This window comes from Prunus avium, chromosome 2, assembly GCF_965620075.1.
Source record: "Prunus avium chromosome 2, drPruAviu1.hap1.1, whole genome shotgun sequence".
In the NCBI taxonomy this organism is placed as follows: Eukaryota; Viridiplantae; Streptophyta; class Magnoliopsida; order Rosales; family Rosaceae; genus Prunus; species Prunus avium.
The window spans coordinates 25,097,074-25,116,663 of record NC_142285.1 but is presented as its reverse complement, the minus strand read 5'-3'; the positions used below and the strand labels follow the sequence as shown (position 1 = coordinate 25,116,663).

General features: G+C 35.4%; 1 protein-coding gene and 1 pseudogene across 1 annotated transcript; one reads left to right on the top strand and one right to left on the bottom strand.

Annotated features, from left to right (window-relative positions):
- Positions 1 to 1,655: 1,655 nt before the first annotated feature.
- On the top strand, positions 1,656 to 4,299 carry LOC110760266 (trihelix transcription factor PTL-like). Its single transcript, XM_021962508.2, has 2 exons — positions 1,656 to 2,215; positions 2,826 to 4,299. The coding sequence occupies exons 1-2, from the start codon at positions 1,758 to 1,760 to the stop codon at positions 4,063 to 4,065; spliced, it is 1,698 nt and encodes a 565-aa protein (XP_021818200.2). The 5' UTR covers positions 1,656 to 1,757; the 3' UTR covers positions 4,066 to 4,299.
- An 8,159-nt stretch (positions 4,300 to 12,458) lies between these two features.
- Positions 12,459 to 15,631, bottom strand: LOC110746261 (calcium-transporting ATPase 12, plasma membrane-type pseudogene; annotated as a pseudogene).
- Positions 15,632 to 19,590: the final 3,959 nt, after the last annotated feature.

Below are 19,590 nucleotides of genomic sequence, written 5' to 3'. Positions count from 1 at the left end.
GATCTAAATGGACTCGTACGATCTTTAGGCCATCTCCAACCATGGGCTATATCCCAAATATAGCCCTCAAATAATGCAAACCCCGTCTCCAGTCATAGGGTAAACAAAATTTTTGCCAAATTTGGAGGGCCACATTTGGCCCTTTAGCCCTCCAACTGGGCCACATGTAGAACAACTTTGGCCTAGGTCAAATTTTTTGTGGGCCCCATGCACGTGCTTATGAAAAAGATAAATTATCAAGTGTGGGCAAGAGGACGAATCATCTCGTGCAAGTGCATATCCAACAACCAACATTAAAAGCGTTGGCGTCATTTATGACATATATATATATATATATATATATATATATATATATTAAAAGTGTTTTAAATGTTTTCAATTCGTGTTGTTTAAGAAAAATTTTTAAAAAATTATTGGTCATGACCGTTGGAGGTCAGACCATTGAAAACCCATCCTTTTTTTATATATATATTTAAATGTGGTCACCTTCCTAAATGTTTTCAAGTGTTGTTTTAAAAAAATTATAAAAAATTCTTAGTCATGGAATATTGTCTCTAAATAGTAGTTTAATTAAATTAAACAATACATAGTTGTGGAATGCATGAGTGTTGTACCACAGTTTTTCTCAAAATAATAAAATATGAAGGACCCTAAAATATAGCCCTGCGTGGTTGGAGATGGAAAATTTTAGCCCTGCACTATTCTTTAAAAAATTAATATTTTGGAGGGCTAAATTTTTAGCCCTGGACTATATTTAACCCTATAATTGGAGATGGCCTTAAATCCATGTTAAAGACATTAGCCTGTGTCATTTAAACTATTAATCTAAAGACTTCCATCCCGCTGTGGGATACTCTTCACAGCAATGTCCTAGTGCGTTGAAATTAGCGTTTGAAATGTTGGGTTTTTCCCATTATGCTTGAGTGTGATTCTCATGGTGTGGTGGGCTTTCGTGAATATGATAGGGGTGAAGCCGAGGGGAATGATGACTCAATGTCATATTATGCCTAAAACGTGTAATATGGTAGCTAATGAAATTACTCGACTTACTTGGAATGGTAATAGGGTTGGTATCTCACATATTCCTACTTCATGATTTTCCACAAACGGTAACGAAACGTTATGTTCCAGACAAATTAATTAAGTGATAAGAAATATCACTCGAACAATAACTTGTTAACCCATTTCCTAACAAATCAAGCTTTTGGCAGCAGTGGCTTGTAACAGGGGAAAAAAAAAAAAAACAAGGAAGGCTAGGCGCTTGAGCACAGTCGGAGCAAGAAGCGAGCCATGGTTAGCCGTCGCAAGCACTAAGGTGGTAGATAGATGTCTGTGGAAAGCTAGAAGATTGAGTGATGGCCAGTCAAAACTGAAAAGGGTAAATAACCACACACGGATGATATACTGTTTCTTTCTACGTACAGGCTTCTTCTATATATCATCCTGGTGTCATGCATTCCCTCTGTCACTTATATTACGTATAGTATACTGCTTTTTTCAATCTCTCTCTCTCTCTCTCTCTCTCTCTCTCCCTCTCTCTCTCTACACATCCACACAGAGGTTGACAGTGATGCAAGAGTGACGAAAGTTGCGTTAGACTCGGATCCTGTCTCCAATGAAATAATAAAAAATTAAGCTCACATTCTAACTTGGTCCTCCCTTTTCATCCCAACACCCTATCAAAAAGCAACTCCCAAATTCTCTCTCTCTCTCTCTCTCTCTCTCTCTCTCTCTCTCTCTCACTTTGAGTGGTAGATATGGATGAGTATGGAGTTCCAGATCTCCGGCAGCTGATGGCCTCAAGAACCCAGTTTTGCACGACCTCACAATTCCAAGAGCCATTTTCAGCACATGGAAATCTCACAGCTCAACCTTATTACCAGCCCATGCTTGTTCCAGCTGGTGGCTTGGTTGATCATCTTCATCCTCCTCATTATTCTACTATCATCAACGGCTGTGCTGCAGCTCATCCTCCTAATAACAATGCTGCTGCCACCACTTCATCAGCTGCTGCATTGTATGGGATAGATTTGGAGCATGGACATGGATGGAATAATAATATGAATGTTGGCATGAATGCTGCTGATGGAGGAAATAATATGAATTGCAGATGGCCAAGACAAGAAACTCTTACCCTTCTTGAGATTAGATCTGGTCTTGATTCCAAGTTCAAGGAGACTAATCAGAAAGGACCCTTGTGGGATGAAGTCTCTAGGTATATATATATGTATAGACTCATTTTTTATTGTTTATATATCTTCCAATTTTGCGTCTTTTTTTTCCCTAGTGTTTTTGTTAACACAAAATGGAGTGTTTTCTTCTTTCTTTCTCTTACATGTTATTCTTTTAATTAGACACTGACATTTCTGAGTTTAGTGCTTCAAGATTAGTCTGACAAACCATTTCAGTTAACTAAGAGACCCAGGTGTTCTTTTTCTTATCCTTTTCTGGTTTTTGGTATGCAAATTGAATGGTCCAAGACTACTCTCTGCACCATCATAATTTTTTATTTTTTTTCCTAGTTGAGGGGCCTTCTATCCATGCTCAATTAGGGCAATGGAATCTGATTAGCTTCAAAAAAAGGGTCACACATTCCATAGGACATCATTGTAAGGTGGAAGATTTTGATTAATTTAATCATAAAGTAACTGAAATACTGAATATGGAAAATCTAGCTGAATATAATAATCTCATTAACTTGTAGTCCTTTTTAAAGGAATACTGCTAAGAAAGCACATGTGATTTACCTATATAATTTTAAATAAAACACCCTTCTCTATTGCTAGCTGTATCTTCTCCTACTCTCTTAATTTCTTGATGTGCAGGATAATGGGTGAGGAACATGGATACCAGAGGAGTGGGAAGAAATGCAAGGAGAAGTTTGAGAACTTGTACAAGTACTACAAGAAAACAAAGGAAGGCAAAGCTGGGAGACAAGATGGGAAGCACTACAGGTTCTTTCGTCAGCTCGAAGCAATTTATGGAGATCAAACCAGCAATCAATCGTCAACTTATGGTAGATTGAACCCTCTTCTTTATCATCACACTACTCCAAATGACACCGTTAACCCTAAAAATCAAGACGTGGTGCAAGACCAAAAGCACATCAGTTGTGAGAGCCTTAGTTTCTCCAATAACTCAACTGAATTTGATCAGACCTCATCCTCGGAGAACAATGATGATGATCTTTCAATTTCAGCCATTGATTATTTTATGATGAATCAATCAATGGGGAGCCTTAAGAATGAGAAACAAAGTTGTGCAAGGCCGGTCAATAAGAAGAGCTGGAAAGCAAAGGTGGAGGATTTTGTGAATTCACAGATTGGGAAAGTAATAAACACCCAGGAGGCTTGGATGGAGAAGATGTTAAAGAGTATTGAACATAGAGAGGAGGAGAGGATAGCTCAAGAAGAAGAATGGAAGAAGCAACAGGCGGCCAAGTTCGATCGAGAAGTGCATGAATTTTGGGCTAAGGAGAGAGCATGGGTCGAAAGCCGAGATGCTGCAATAATGGAGGCTCTAGGTACATTTTCAAGACCAGGAATTAGTAACCACGACAAGGACAAGGATGACATTTCAAAGCTTCAAATTCCTAATGATACTATTAACAGATGGACTGAACATGAGGTTGCAAGTTTAATAAGGCTGATCAGGACCAGCTTGGAACTCACAATTCAAGACGGTGGGTGTATTAAGGAGGGACTATGGGAAGAGATAGCTGCAAAAATGGGTTGTTTGGGCTATAGAAGAAGTGTAGGAGAGTGCAAAGAGAAATGGGAGAATATGGGTGTTTTTCCCAGAATGACAGCAGAATGTAACAAGAAGCACAAACAAGATGCCAAAGCTAACATGTACCATGGCCAGCTTTCTTGTTATGAAGGCCAGCAGGAAGTTTCGAAACGACGGCCGGATGGGATGGGGCTTCAACTAATGGATGGAGGGCTATCAACATCAAGTTCTAATATGGATGTGAGCTCCAGCTCTTTTCACGTGCAGTTTAATGGAGGAGAAAACTTGTGGGACAGATATGGAACTGTGAAGCTCAGGAAGGGAAAGAACCAGTAAGTTTAGAACAAGGAATTTAAATAAAGAGAAATATTTGAGTTCTCTTTATGAGTGTAAATATGTGACTTGTTAAGGTAGAGTTTTTACAATTTGTGCTTTTGTTGCTTGGGAAAGTGCTTTTCTAATTTGTCCAGGTAAGAAAGCATTGACTGGGGACTTTCATTAATTAAAAGGTAAAAAATGTAAGGATTATTCCTCATGGTGGCCTTTTCATGGTTTGATTTGTTATATCAATGGATGTGTAAAATAATTATGGTTCCTTACCCAAGCCACACTTTGGCTTTCATATCATATATGTGTTGTGTTGCGGAGGGAATGCGGTGGGGGAATGAGAAGGTAATTGCAGGTTTGTGAATTTAGATGGAAGACCAGCAAGTCTTCTAAGTCAAGACTACCTTTTGATTTTAGGTTTGTTTGGAAGGAGTCAAAAGTGCTTTTGACAGTACCAAAAGTGCTTCAACAATTCTCTTTTTTCTGCGACTGCAAAAGTGCTTCAATAAAATAATTGTATATTTGTAGCAGTTGAGCTAAATAGATAAGTGTTTTTGGGGTTTCAAAAGCACACTTTACAAAATGTTTCCTGGAGATAACTGGTAGTGCTTTCCAGAAGCATTTTCAAATGGATATGCAAGAAACACTCGGGGTTTAAATGAAAAAGTTTACATGTGTTTGTACCGTAGATTGGCACAATCGATACCAACTAATCATCTCTCCCTAAAATGTTTAATTACATATATCTCGATTGTTTGGTTTACATTTCTTTAGCCATTTTTATTCTTTAAATCACAAACCTAAAACAGAGAGTAAATCAATGTTTAATTTTCGCTGCCAAACCGAAAACCCTAAGGAAAAAAGTTTTAGCAGCCTCCCCAATTGGGGGTTGGCAACCTCCTTCCCTACCTCATCCCCTCTCCTTTCATCCATTATTTTCTCCTTCCCTCCCTTTTCCCTCAAGATTGTGAGTTTATTTTGTGATGTGGAAGTAGTTGTCATGAAACGATGTCGTCGTCATGATATAGTCACCTTATTTTGGCCCACGTACACAAGGAGTTGGCTCCCCTCAACATAATTTGGACCTCTAAAAAGGGGAAGATGTCTGGATGCATTGGGTTCGAGTTTAGCCAATGCAAGACTATGGGTTTAGCCAATATGACTCTATGATTTTCTTCGGGTTGACCGGAAGATGTGGAGCGGTGGTCCTATATTTTTTAGTTTTGTTTTAGACTAATAATTTTCAAAAACCCTTTAGGAGTTTGCTGTAATTTGTTTTCTATTTATGATTTTTATTTCTTTTTAGCTTTTGGTTTTCGATACAGATTTGCCATTTCTACTGTTTGCACGATGAATTTGTATTGTGTGTTTGAGTACATGTGTTTCTGGTTGTTGAATCGGGGATTTTAGTCATTATTTTAGTTGTGCGTGATTCTTTTTAGATCAATTCAACATGTTGTTGTGTTTGTTCACGGAGAAGATTTACCCATATTCGGTGTATATAGTTGCTTTGTACTTTATTATGTTCATCAATAATATACTATCGCGTATTTTTTTTAATTTTTTTTTAAAAGCATCCCATCCAAGTGACACAACAATATGTACAAAAACTCTTGCAGAAAGAAAAAAAAAAGTTTCAAAAACTTAGAAAATGCGTGCTTAATATCTTGGGCTTCAGTTTTTTGAGATAAAATCTGTAGATTGTATTTATAATTCTAGCACAAGCACCGTCAATCACAAAAACAGTACAAATGCAGATAACCAAGTAAGTTTATTACCTTGGCTTCATGTGATTACATTATCAAAGACGTACACTACAGTAGAATGAGAGTTTTATTATTGTGTAATAATGACTGTTCGTACAATTGAGTATTTATATCGGCACATGCTGTGACTGCCACAAAAGCAAAACTAATTTAGCCAACAAAGTTAACAGACTAACTCAACACTCTAGGTTGGATTCTCGAGCCGACGTTGATCTTTTTCTTTGATGGAATCTTGATCAAATGATAGACCTGAGCCTCCTTTCAAAGACCTACTGCACAAGTCAAGGAGGAAAAAAAAAACATTTTGTTTAATTATTAGGAATGAGAGAAGTCATGAATCGGAGAAATTATGAATAGTAAATAGAGTAACGGAAAAGGAATCAACTACTCCTTTAATCAATCTAATTCCTTATTTTTTTATGGATTAAATACCTTTTTGGTCACTAAATTTGACAAAAAAATTCAATGTTTGCCAAATTTAATGTGATCACTGAGAAAAAAAAAAAAGGCAAAATCCATGCAAATGCTATGCTCTTGCACACGATGCTCGTAGGCTAAAAATTTATGATTGGTATGGCATCAATTAAGGCAAAAGAAAAGAATCATATCAAGACAAAATATGTTCATATCTCAATAATAGTTTGACAAAAATGCAAATCGATCTTTTAAAAAACACTCCAATTATAATCCCAACCATTATCATAGTCCCACATTCACAAAAATTCAAATTCATAACTATGTCAATACATAGATTTGACCCCAAAAAAAAAAAATCAAAATAGAGTTTCGCATTTACATGGCTTTTGGCTAAATTTCTTTTTTCAGTGACCAAATTGAAATTTCTTGACGAAAAAGCTATTTAACCCAACTACTTAACAAAAACTAATTGCAAGTTTATAAATTGTAAACTTTTGATAATACGGTGACTAATTTGGCTAAATTTATTTCTCAAAGACCAAATTGAAATTTCATGTAAAATTCAAGGACCAAAAATATATTTAACCCTCTTTATTACTTATGTGTTAGTGAAGACATACGAAAAGTCTGGAATTAGAATAATTTCAATATCAATATGTTAGTAAACACATAAAAAGCAAGAATTAAAATAAATTCAATACCTATTCATGATAAATAAAATAGTATGAACAGAAAAAGAGAAATCTTAAAAAATTTCTAAAAATTTACAAGGGACTTGTAGCTGAAGTGGTTAAGAGCTGTGTTCGAATTCTCTCCGAGTCCTACACATTATTTACCTCTCACAGTACACTGGTTTACCTTGAGTACCGACAGTAAACGTCATGGATTTCGTTGGCAGTACTACTCTCATGCCATTCTTAAATTTATTTATTGACAAAAAAAAACGTATTTCTTAAAACATATTTTATTTAATGGTTGACGTGCATATATGGTTTTATAACTGAAGGTGCATACGTTACCCCCAGGGGGAACACAAACGGTAAAAACCGTCCTTTTCATGGAGCTTTAATAGGAGCCCAATGTATTCCATCAAATATCTCGACATTCGAACCCATGTCGTGCGGCCTGAAAAACTGCTGGAGGTAAGGTAAAAGGGGAAAATGCAGAACCAGAAATGTTTTATTGTTTTGCTCTGCATGATCTGCACATTTTTTCTATTATTATTCACACACGCATAACTATGATGCCGTCGAAGTTCGAACATGAGACCTCTAGTATCCAAGTCAATGTCTTTTTTTATTGGGCTAGATCTCGTTAGCTTCTTTGCATAATTTCAAACCAATTTGTTTGCTGCAATGTGGTATGGGTTTGAAAATTTCTCCAATTTACTCCTGATGCAAAATAGGATAGAAACCTAAAAAGTTTCCGACCAAAAGAAAAAGAAACCTGATAATTACATATTTTTCAAATGTGGTGGAAGCCCAAAAAATGGAAGATTACAGTAAGGCCCTTACAGTAAACTGTCATGAAATTAAATTAGTTAAACGGGTTAATCTAAATAAGAATTCAACCCAATTCATTTAACAAATATGGGTTATATGGGCCGTGTCGTGTTATCCATTTAATAAACATGCTGTGTTTGGATTCGAGATTCTTGACTTGTTAGGCCATCCCCAATGGGGGCTCTAAAATGGGCTGCACCACCTTTGGGCTCTAATAAATAGCAACTCTTTGAAAAAAACCATCCCCAATGGTATAACTTTGAGGCTCTAAATGGTAGAGCCTAACCGGAGCTGAAGCTAAATCTGTGTACTCGGTTGCAGCCCCTGAAACCCGGTGGGGACCACATTTGGAAAAAGCTGCCAGCCCAACAGTTTTTTGGCTCACTTGCCTTGCGACTCAACAGAGTCATACTCGCCCATTTTGATAGTTGCTGACTACTTTTTCTATTTTTTTAATCAATTGGCCAATTGCAACAAGCTTGTCCCATTGTTTTTTGTATTTTTTTGGGTAAAGTTAACTCAGGCTACAACCCTCAAGTTCTAAATGGCTAGGTTTATTTTTTTAAACCATGTTTTCAAATCTTGTCCAATTTTTTATTTTTTTGGGTTGAAATGTTCACAAAAAAACCACTAACGTAAATAAGTTAACAAAAAACAAAAATAGCACATAAATTAAATTATATCATTAAAAAAATATCAAACCCCTAATATAGAGCCCCGAATATAGAGCCTCTCACTGTGGGAGAGATACATTTAGAGCCCCAAAGATTCCATCGGAGCTCTAAATGGGGCTCTATAAACTATTTTTAGAGCCCCAACCATTGGGGATGGCCTTAATACCTCAACATGATCTGAATCCGACATGACTTTGCCACCCCTAATTTCACTCCACATCATGGACATGTGTAGTTCTATTTCACTGCACATTTGGTAATGATTGTGGGGATTTAAGAATCTTAATATTTTAATTGAATGCAAACTTTTGTAAGGGTGAGAAGGTAGGCATGGTGGGATCCACCACTTATAGGGCCCGGGCACCCTTTGCTGTAGTGAAAAATTAATGGTAACACCCGCATCTATCACAATTACGAGCTTTGTGGTCAACACCCTTCGACCACGGGTTGTCTGTGAACATGAATATAGGCCATGAATTGCTTGTGGCTTTAGGCCATGAATTGCTTGTGGCTTGAGGTATTCTAGTAGTGATAATAACGATGATTCTTCCTCCATTAATTAACAAAGAAAAACACATTGTACAAGATTAGAATTGGACTAGTCTGGACCACTACTTTGGAGTGGACTCGCTTGAATTGGAATAAACGTTGGTGATATCCAGTGTTTGGAACAGTATAGAATTAAGAGCAAACATAAAAATAATAAAATATATTAATTTTCGAACTTTGTAAATATAATTTGAATAAGGAAGATCATTTATTTATTTAATAGTAAATTTGGTCAAATTCAATTTATCTTACCTGCAACTCTTCACCTTTTGTTTCTATGAATAATACCCAATTTTTATAAGTAAAAACTCATGACTAGGATCCATGATCAAGTTAGCTTATTAAGCTCAATTTCTGATTTTTATTATAATTTTTTGATTACCAAAATACCCTTATTTATATTTCAACGTGTAATGGGGTGGTGTTTTAATTTTTGGTTCCCCAATTTATTGTGGTGATTCCCTCTAAAAAAAAATTCTGCAATTAATTATCCGTTTTATTATTAAAATTCATCAATACAGTCAACAATGTGTTGGCTGAAAAAGGCAGTTTTTCTTATTGCCTTTTTGAAATTTTGTTCCATCTTTCCTGGATAATAATCTACCTATTTTAGAACTTGGATTTCATTATATTGTACCTAGGTTTTTGGTGAATAATAATCTACCTATTTTTTTTTGGATTTCATTTATACGTATATATTTATATTTATATTTTTCATAGAGGCGATATCACAGTTTGGAATAGTTTAGTTGGCCTCGTACTAGTAGTATAATTATCTATCTAAAAACCAATTTGGTATGGTGTTTCCTTTAATAATAAATTAAACAAATATACCATAAATTTAAAAAACCTCTCAAAGATAGAGAGAGAAAGTTTCAAATTCGGGGGTTTTCCCCTGGATCCCATCATATCCTCATTGTTCTCCCATTTTTGGTGGATCTATATCGATATGCTCTTTTTTTGAAAGGTCTATTGTCTTTGGCACGCATCTGGGTTGGCTTTGGATTTGTCTTATTTACGGGGCTACTCTTTGAGCTGTTGTTGCTTGGTCATGGTAGATCTACTATAAATTGACGTGTTAGAGCCATGAAGTGAGAAGGTGGCGCTATCTATGTGATGTCCCGAAGCCAAATTAGTGGTGTTTGCTCTTCCTTTTGTCAACGTTGTTTTAGTATTTTAGTTTTGGTTTAGTTTTTTCAATAAAGTCCATAAACTCTAGGATTTTTCTGTGTTGTTTTTATCTCATAATTCTAGAAAACTTAGTTGATTTTTTTGGGTGTTAGTAGTCTCTTAGAAGAGTCATGCCGGTTAGCGGCCAGTTTTGTTCTTGATGTTATTGGACTAGATTCGGGGAAATTATGGCTGTAAGGGTGTATAGAAAAGTTATTTTCAAGAGTGGTTCTCTACTGATCATTTCAGCTCTTCGGTTAGGTTAGGTCACTGATGAAGTTTTTACCCATATTTGCCGTGTTCCTAATGGAATGTCTCTATTTACAATCTTTGTCTTTTGTATATTCTTTTTTCCTGGTGATTTAATAAATTTCTATCGCCCAAAAAAAAAAACAAATATAAACTGGTTATTGGGATAAAATATAAACGTAAGTTGGTGTTAATCAATAAGATATAAGAAGAAGAAAAATTATTGGCAGTTTGGTTTGATTTAAACGTTTTTCAACAAGGCCCAATCGAACTAAACCAAACCACACCACAGCAAACTAATTAAGGTTTGATTTAATTCAGTACAAAATTACAGTTGTAGGTATAAATTCGACCAAACTGTTTGAACTTATTTGATTTGACCAGTTGAAGCGGCTCGGGCTGTTTTTTGCATATCCGTCACTAAAACCTATACTTTTAAGATAAGAGTCACTTTCAGTCCTTGTAGTTTGCCGAATTTTCCACTATTGTCCATGTGGTTTCGATTATGGCAATTTCACCATTATAGTTTTATATCATCGTAATTCAAAGACGATACATTCAGATTTTTGTCCAATTTTGTGACGCAATAAGTACGTATCACCTACGTGGAGGGGTATTTTGGATAGAATTTTGTATGGAATTAGAAGGAAGTTGACCAAACTTGTAACATGTCCTTGAATTGCAAGACATTTAAATTATAGGGAAAAAATTAATAAAATTAAAACTACAGAGATTAAAGTGATAAATTACAGCATTTTGCCTACTCTTAAATACAAAATGGACAACAAGGGCCCATGGCGCTGGGAACCCGGGAGGACAACATTTGATTCACAGTACAAATTGGCAGCTAAAACCAAAATCGGAGGTTTGCCCTAACTTTACTTTATTCCCTCTTTTACTCTGTCTGTGTAGAAGTTCCGATTTTACATTGCTCCTTGTGAATAGGAATCTAAAATGCTATGCATATCTTTAACGGCAAAAGGAGATTGAATTTCAAAATGCAAATAAAATTTGTATCAGTTAATAAGGAGAATAAACAAATTATTATTCTATTAAATTAGTTCTAACACAGTAATGGGTTCTTTTTTCACACGCATCAGAACCATGTTAAAACTTTACCAAATGTTATATAATGTGAAAGATTTTGTTTGGTTGCAAGGAAAATGCGAGAAAGTAGTTAAATTTCTCTGTTACTGTCTTTGAAGTTAATTTCAGGTATTTTCTGTTTATTTTTTTAGGGGTGGGAAGTGGGGGAGGTATCAAGATTTACAAATCTTTCACAACAATATCCGGAAGTGAGACTATAATTATGTTAGAGCTAAATTGGAAAATCTGATTTAAATTGCATAAAACTCTTAGCTAGGGAAGCTGCGAAATTGCTGGCTGGAAATAGGTATGCTCCAAACAGGGCAGCTCAGCTATGCGAATTTGACGTTCGATATGAACCACGAACAGCGGAAAAAAAGATCATGCACTAGAAAGCTTTAGTAGCCATGATCTAAATTGTTCAAAACTGAACTAATTGCATCCTTCAAGCCATTGTGGTTAATATTTTCAGGGATGAATATAGTAGTAGTATTACAAATTACAATGACTATATATTCGGATTCTGCTGCTTCTGTGTGCAATGCCAAAATGCTAGCAACTGGTATAGCACGACTCGAAATGGTTACTTCATGATACCTTACCTGAAAACCTTTGGTTAAGTTGATCATGTATTTTCTAAATTATTTTTCATTCAATTGAGTGTTCTGCATCAGATTGTTAGCCGGAAAAGATATAATGATCAACGGAACAAGTCATTCTTTTTCTTGGCTTTGTTATTGCTTTGATTGTTTCCTTTTTCTTGTTAGGAATTACTCCTCCGATTGTAATGTAGCAAACAAAAGGGCTGAAGCAAGAATTGTTACTTTTTCGTTCCATAAAAGAACTGCGTCAGTGTGACAAAAAAATAAAAAAGAAGAGAATTGCATCATTGAGCTGAAGATGTTGTAAGTTATAACTAGTTACATCATCATTTACCGATATATCTAATTCTAGATTGAGAAAATCTCTTTGAGAAACTACTGAAAAAAATATGAATAGTAAAAGAGCAACAAAAGAATTAGTCTGTTTCTATCTGTTTGACAATTTTTCAGGAACTATATGCCTTGAAACCTGCTATCCCGAAACAGGAATGTACTTAACAAGCAAACCAATCGGCCAAGACATCACTGCAATCCCAATGCAAGCACCCCATTGCCCCCAATTCAGCCTCTTAGTACTTGCAAACTTCGTCAGAAGTTCAACCATCACTATTTGAAGAACTGCGGTGATGCCAATTATTGCTAAGAACAACTTGTTCTTGAGTAACCCCTTGAATATGTTCTTCTTCTCCATGTTCCTGGCATTGAACTCATTGAAGACTTGGCAAAAAACAAAAGTGTTGAAGATAAGGGTATTCTTCACCTTCTCATCCACGCCAAAGATGGATCTTCCCTTAAACTGTAGAGTCAGCAAGATGGTGATCTGATACAAAGCCTGAGATAAGAGGTTTCTCCACATGACTCTGGTTATGAGTGGCTCCGTTCGACCCACTGGTTTCTTGTCCATGAGTTCGTTGGTTGGTTGTTCAGTGGCCAAAGCTAAAGCCCCCAATGTATCCATTATAAGGTTCACCCACAGCAACTGGACAGCAGTCAATGGAACTTTGCCAGACGAAACAGCGGCGACAAAGTTGATCACAAGGGCAGCAACATTTACTGTGAGCTGGAACTGAAGGAACTTTTGAATATTGTTATAGACACACCTGCCCCATCTCAGAACAGTCACCACAGAAGTGAAGTTATCATCTAATATCACAATGTCTGAGCTCTCCTTTGCAACTTCAGTGCCTTGGATCCCCATTGAAAGCCCAATATCTGCTTCCTTTAGGGCAGGTGCATCATTCGTGCCATCTCCCGTCACTGCAACCACATGGCCTTTCTGCTTCAAGTACTGAACCATCTTTAGCTTATCAAATGGTGATGATCTTGCCATCACGCGAATCTTATCGATCCTTTCCATTGTCTCTTCAGGTGAATAATTTCGAAATTGGACACCTTCTACAACTGACTCATCCTCCAGATCCTCCTCTGGTTTCAGTATCCCACATTCAACAGCTATAGCTTTTGCAGTATGCACATTGTCACCGGTTATCATCTTAATTTTCACTCCAGCAGCTCTGCAAGCGTCTACTGCTGTTCGAACTCCAGGTCTGCACGGATCCTTCAAACCTACAAGACCCAACAATGTCAGCCCACTTTCTTCAAGCTTCTCATGAACCTGACCACCATTCTCTTCTTCAGAAATTTTATGAGCAAAGGCAATGCACCGCAAGCTTTTGGCTGCCATGTTCTGAATAATTGATTCAACATGCAATCTTTCTTCATCACTGATGGCTCTTACTTTTCCAGTCTTGTCATAATAATTTGAGCACAAGGCCAGTATCATCTCAGCAGCTCCTTTCCAGTGGGTTTCAGTTGCCTTTTCACTATTCCTCCTTATCAAAACACCGCTTCTCTTTTTCTCCGAATTGAAAGTTTCAACATGGATTATCTGACAGCCTTGTTTCACTTCATCAGCATTCATTCCTAAATCAAACACAGCCCAAGAAAGTATTGCTTTCTCAGTTGGGCTACCAGAAATCTCAGGGACGGGTGAAGAATTCGGTATACAAACACTGCCAGTTGTGTTTAAGCCTACAGCCTGATGGAGTAATTGCAGAACGGGTGGTGCTATCTCTGACTGATTCTCTTCTGTCATTGCTTCTGGACCAAGCCAAAATTCTGTAACCTTCATCTCATTCATGGTAAGAGTGCCTGTTTTGTCAGTGCAGATGGTTGTGGCTGATCCCATCGTCTCACATGCAGACAGCCTTCGAACCAAGGCGTTGTCATTCATCATCTTCTTCATTGAATACGCAAGAGTCAAGGTAACGGCCAAAGGCAAACCTTCAGGAATTGCCACAACAACAATTGTGATTGCTGCAGCTAAAATATCCAGAGCAGAATTCACTACATCATCGAACTTTGTCTTTCCTCCATAGAATTCTCTGTTCCCCTTGTCATCTGTGGTGTGTCCGGTGAAATAACGAATCAGAGAAACGGCAAGAACAAGCACAGCCACTGCCAAACCAACCTTCCCAATATATGATGTAAGCTTGTCAAGCCGTGCCTGTAAAGGTGTCTGCTCATCTAAATCCCGGCTTATTGAGCTCATCATCTCGCCCCAGGCTGTGTTCATGCCCACAGATGTTACAAGCATCAAACCAAACCCATCCGTCACCTTTGTGCCAGATAACAAAAAGGGATGGTTTCCACTATTTATCTCAATGTGTTCGCTTTCCCCGGTCATGCTGGATTCGTCCACCTTCAATGAATGCCCTTCCATGAACACCCCATCTGCCGGAACCTGATCCCCAATCTTCAGGCAAACAAGATCACCCACCACAATATCAAATATTGATATAGGACGGCGTTGTCCAGATCTCACAATTTCAACACTTATATCACTACTCTTGGTCGAAAGCTTATCAAATTGCCTCGACTGCTTGAAGTTCGAGACAGCAGTGACAATAACGACTAACAAGACAGCAAGAACAATGCTACCACCATCATACCAACCGTTTTTCAAGCCATGCTTTTTAATGCCAAACCCTAGAGAGAGTATAGCACATACCAGAAGTATTATGATGGTTGTGTCCTTGAATGCTTCAATGAAAAAACTCATGAAGTTTTTTGCAGGCGGCTTCTGAAACACATTGGCTCCAAAAACATCTTTCCTATGCATCAAATCAGCCTCTCCCCCGCCAATTCCCCCCTTCACATCAGTTCCAAGAGTAGAAGCCAAATCTTTAACTCCTCCAAATTGACTCAAAAGATCAAGGTTCTTGTCCTTCACCATATCAGTAAGCGCCTTCTGATCAAGATCAAGCAAAGAACGACTGCTCTCACCTGCACTATCGTCTTCGTTGGTGGGTACATCAATGGATATGTAAGAGATGGATCGAGGTACTTGGCCCTTGTCATAAATTACTTTCTTGGCAAGTGTATTAAGAGCCCTGGTGAAGGATATGACCGTCAAGGCCAACCTCCACCTCTGCTTGTGCGTTTTCGGTTCTGGTGGTGCATGTTCTTCAGCACTAAGGGCCTGTTCAGCGGGTTTTCGTGACCTCCGAGACATGGCAATGGACAAGGAAAACCGCTAGTTGATGAAGATCAATAAACAGTAAAGCAAACTAAAGTTGAGCCAAAAAAAGGGTTTAATGAGTGATAATATTTGAGGAAAAGAGAATTCGTATAGGATATATATACAGGATGGTCGCTTCAAAATAAGGAAGGAGGGAAGAAAGTTCACTGTAGCTTCCTGGTAATTGACTGCATTTAATTACTCCTACCCGTAACATTAACTTTCTGTTTTTTTTCTTTTCTTAATGGAGAAAAAAGATTTGCTTTATTTCTTTCCTGTTTGTTTGTCCTTATTTTCCTGTTTCATAACTTACATATAGCTTCTTCCTTTTTATTTTTTTGGATTACATACTAATCCGATTGGATTGGATTGAGGAAAGTTTAGATTTTGGATTCATATTGAAGTTGTTTATTAAACCATATAGAATTGGAGTAGGAGTAGTACTAATTCTTTATAAGTTGTTTACTAAATTCACAAGAATTGAAATTGAAACCAATTTGATTACTAAACTACCCTCTTTGTTGAGTTAAAGTAGATAGAAAATTTTAAAATTTTAAAATTGTGTGAGGATATAATGGGTAAAAAAGATGGATTCCTAATAGGTTAATTCTCTAGGATTTAGAATACTACCTCTCCCACCCAAGAGTTCCTGATTTTGTTTGAGTCGCACTCGCATTTTTATTTTTCCATGTGAAATAAACACAGGAGTATCCATAACAGGAATTCAACTCCTTATTTTAATTCTGATTATGGATTAGTAAACATGCCAATGACTTCTTGAAACCTTCCATGGAGCTTCTTATATTGATTTTGCAAATTGCATGACATGATATGCATTTATTAATTTGACAAAAGTCTTACAATAAATGATTTCACATAAATCTTAAATGCATAATTTGACTTCTAAAATGACGTGATTGTGATATCATTAAATGAAATATCATTGAAAATTTTATAAGTAAAAGATTTACTTTTTTTACATAAATTCTTATATAAATCAAAGTATGTGTATGTGTGCACACGAGATTAATATTATAATTAAGGAAAATGTGTTTTTGTTTTTAATTTTTTTAAGGGCTTGTCCAATATAAGTCCATACAATTTCTATTTCTTAGACATATACCCATCATTCTATAAATCTATGTGTAAAACTCAATTTCAAACTTAAATGACTAGTATGATATAAGAGGTCATAGTATTCCTATGTTTTTACATCGTTGCCATCATACTTTATATTTTATTTATAATTTATTCCGAGCGTTTCATTAACTACCATAATTGTAATTAAAACTCCCCATTAATAGCATATCAATCACCCCATTTCTTTTGGTTGCCATTCCCTCTAACATATCGCCCCCTAAAATTTCAAACCAAAAATTTTTTTGTAAATTACATATCCAATAATGTACATATGAAAAATATAAATATAAATATATACGTATAAAAATATAGGTATATTATTTACCAAAAAAATTAAAAAAACTACGTCAGTTACTTTGTAATTGAAATTTCAGTACATTTTTCATACATTAAAAATAGGTACGTTGTATAATTGAAATTTATGCACATTTTTTATAAATTAAAAATATGTACATTATTTAGAAGAAAAAAATAAGTTCATTATACTAGGTAAATTGTATACATTATTAGAGAAAAAAAAAAGGTTCATTTAAAAAAATTCATAAAACAAAAATAAATAGATTATCAAATTATTTTTCATAAAACAAGTAATAGGTACATTATTTAGAGAAAAAAAATAGATACAAAATTTAGTGAAAAAATAGGTTCATTATACTAGGTAAATTGTTTTACTAGGTACATTATTAGAGAAAAAAAAGAGGTACATAATTTGGAGAGAGAAAATAGGTTCATTTAAAAAAAAAATTTGTTTTCATAAAACAAACAATAAAAAGATGATCAAATTATTTTTCTTAAAACAAGTACTAGGTGCTTTATTTAGAGAAACAAAAGGTACATTATTTAGAGAAAAAAATAGGTACATAATTTAGAGAAAAAAAAATAGGTACATAATTTGGAGAGAAAAAATAGGTTCATTTGAAAAAAAAAATTTATTTTCATAAAACAAACAATAAAAAGATGATCAAATTATTTTTCTTAAAACAAGTAATAGGTGCTTTATTTAGACAAACAAAAGGTACATTATTTAGAAAAAGAAAAATAGGTACATTATTTAGACTAAAAAAAATAGGTACATTATTTAGAGAAAAAATAGGTTCATTTAAAAAAAATTCAAAGAACAAACAATAAATATATTATCAAATTATTTTTCAACATAATTAGAATGTACACTATTATTCATAAAACTATAATAAAATAGATTACTAGTCGTATAATTCATAAAAAGAAAACAACATAATTTTTTTTATTAAAAATAAACCAAAACATAATCACCTATAGATTACTAATACGTTAATGTCGAATTTAATATTTAATTTTAAATAAGTTTCTAAATTAATTCCTACATCCATTACAACCATTTGGAGATCTTTCCAAATTCAACGTGTGTCATTAGTTACACTCCTTATAACACATTAACTTATGAATATGGGTAGTTTTGGAATATGGAAAAATACAATAAATCAGATTTTTAAGTTATATTAGGTAACGTACTTAGTTGGATCCTAGTCATCGGGTATTATTTGAAAAAATTGGGTATTTTAAATAGAAAAATAAAGGAAAAGGTTGTAGGTTATTTAAAATGAATTTTATGGGTCTAAACTCAATTTACTATTATTTTTACTGTTGTTTATTGCAAATCACTCCTAAAGGTTCCACATGAGTCATGACAAACGAGTGTAGTAGCTGAGATTGATCATGCCAATTTCATGGAAAGCATCACACACCATGCACCTATATGGGCACGCAGACTACATGTTTTCTTTTTTCTTGGTCAAAATGCAGAGCATGGTTGTTGCGTTTATTGACACAGTGTCTATCTCGATCATAAAGGGAGGCTATTTTTTTATTTTATTTATTTTATTGTGTCAATCCATACTCGTTGCCTTGTAAGCTTGAAGAAAATCATAATGATGAGATATGGATGGAATCATGGAAGCTAGCTACACTTATAAACATTTTTTTCAAATTTTTTTCCCAACCGAAAGCACAGTCACGCTAGGCTTCTCACATACACACTATTAATGTACCACTAGTTTACAAGTCAATGTTCTTTTTCACTGAACTAGACCCCTTTGGCCCAATTTAAACTACAACATGGTTATTTTTAAAATGAGACACTCTTCTTATTAAACGCCACTTAGGTTGGGAAACGGACATTGGGGAGAAAAAGTTGATAAGTGTAGGCTCCTCCATTTACCATTTTCCTCTAAAAAACCAAATCTAAATTTTTTTATTTTATGCTTTTCTATTTGGGATTTAAATTCATGCAAGGGGTTTATAACTTTGCACCGAAGTTCTAGGTTCTATTCTCTTCTTCCCTCATATATTTTTTTAAAAATATATTTTGTGATTGTACTCCCCAATTCCATATTTGATAATTTACATCCCAAGCATCATTTTCTTCAAGATCTCAAACCTACTATTACTCTCACCCTCCATTATTTAGCAATGAGAACCATACTCATTAAAGGCCTAAAATGGCACACAAGTTGAAAAAAACTTGTTTTTTTTTTTTTTATAAGAGTGGAATATCACATATAGTCTTTGGAGCCTTGAATAGAACTTGTCAAAGAATGATCTCGTACCGAAAGAGTACCACGTCTTGCCCTGAAATGCGCACCTAGAAGGTTCAATCAGAAGCGATTATGGGGTTTGCAATGTACAACGTAACCAAGTTGAAGAAAGTCTAGTCGAGAGGAATTAAAGCGGTTATGTATTTATGCGGTACTAGGGTGTTTTCATATTCTATATTACTCCGTCCCTTGCAAGAATCCTTATAAATAAACAAGGGGTTCTTAGATCTAGGTCCAAAACGATTAGCTGTCATTGGGTCTAGTCCTCGTGTTTTTGGTTTTAGAT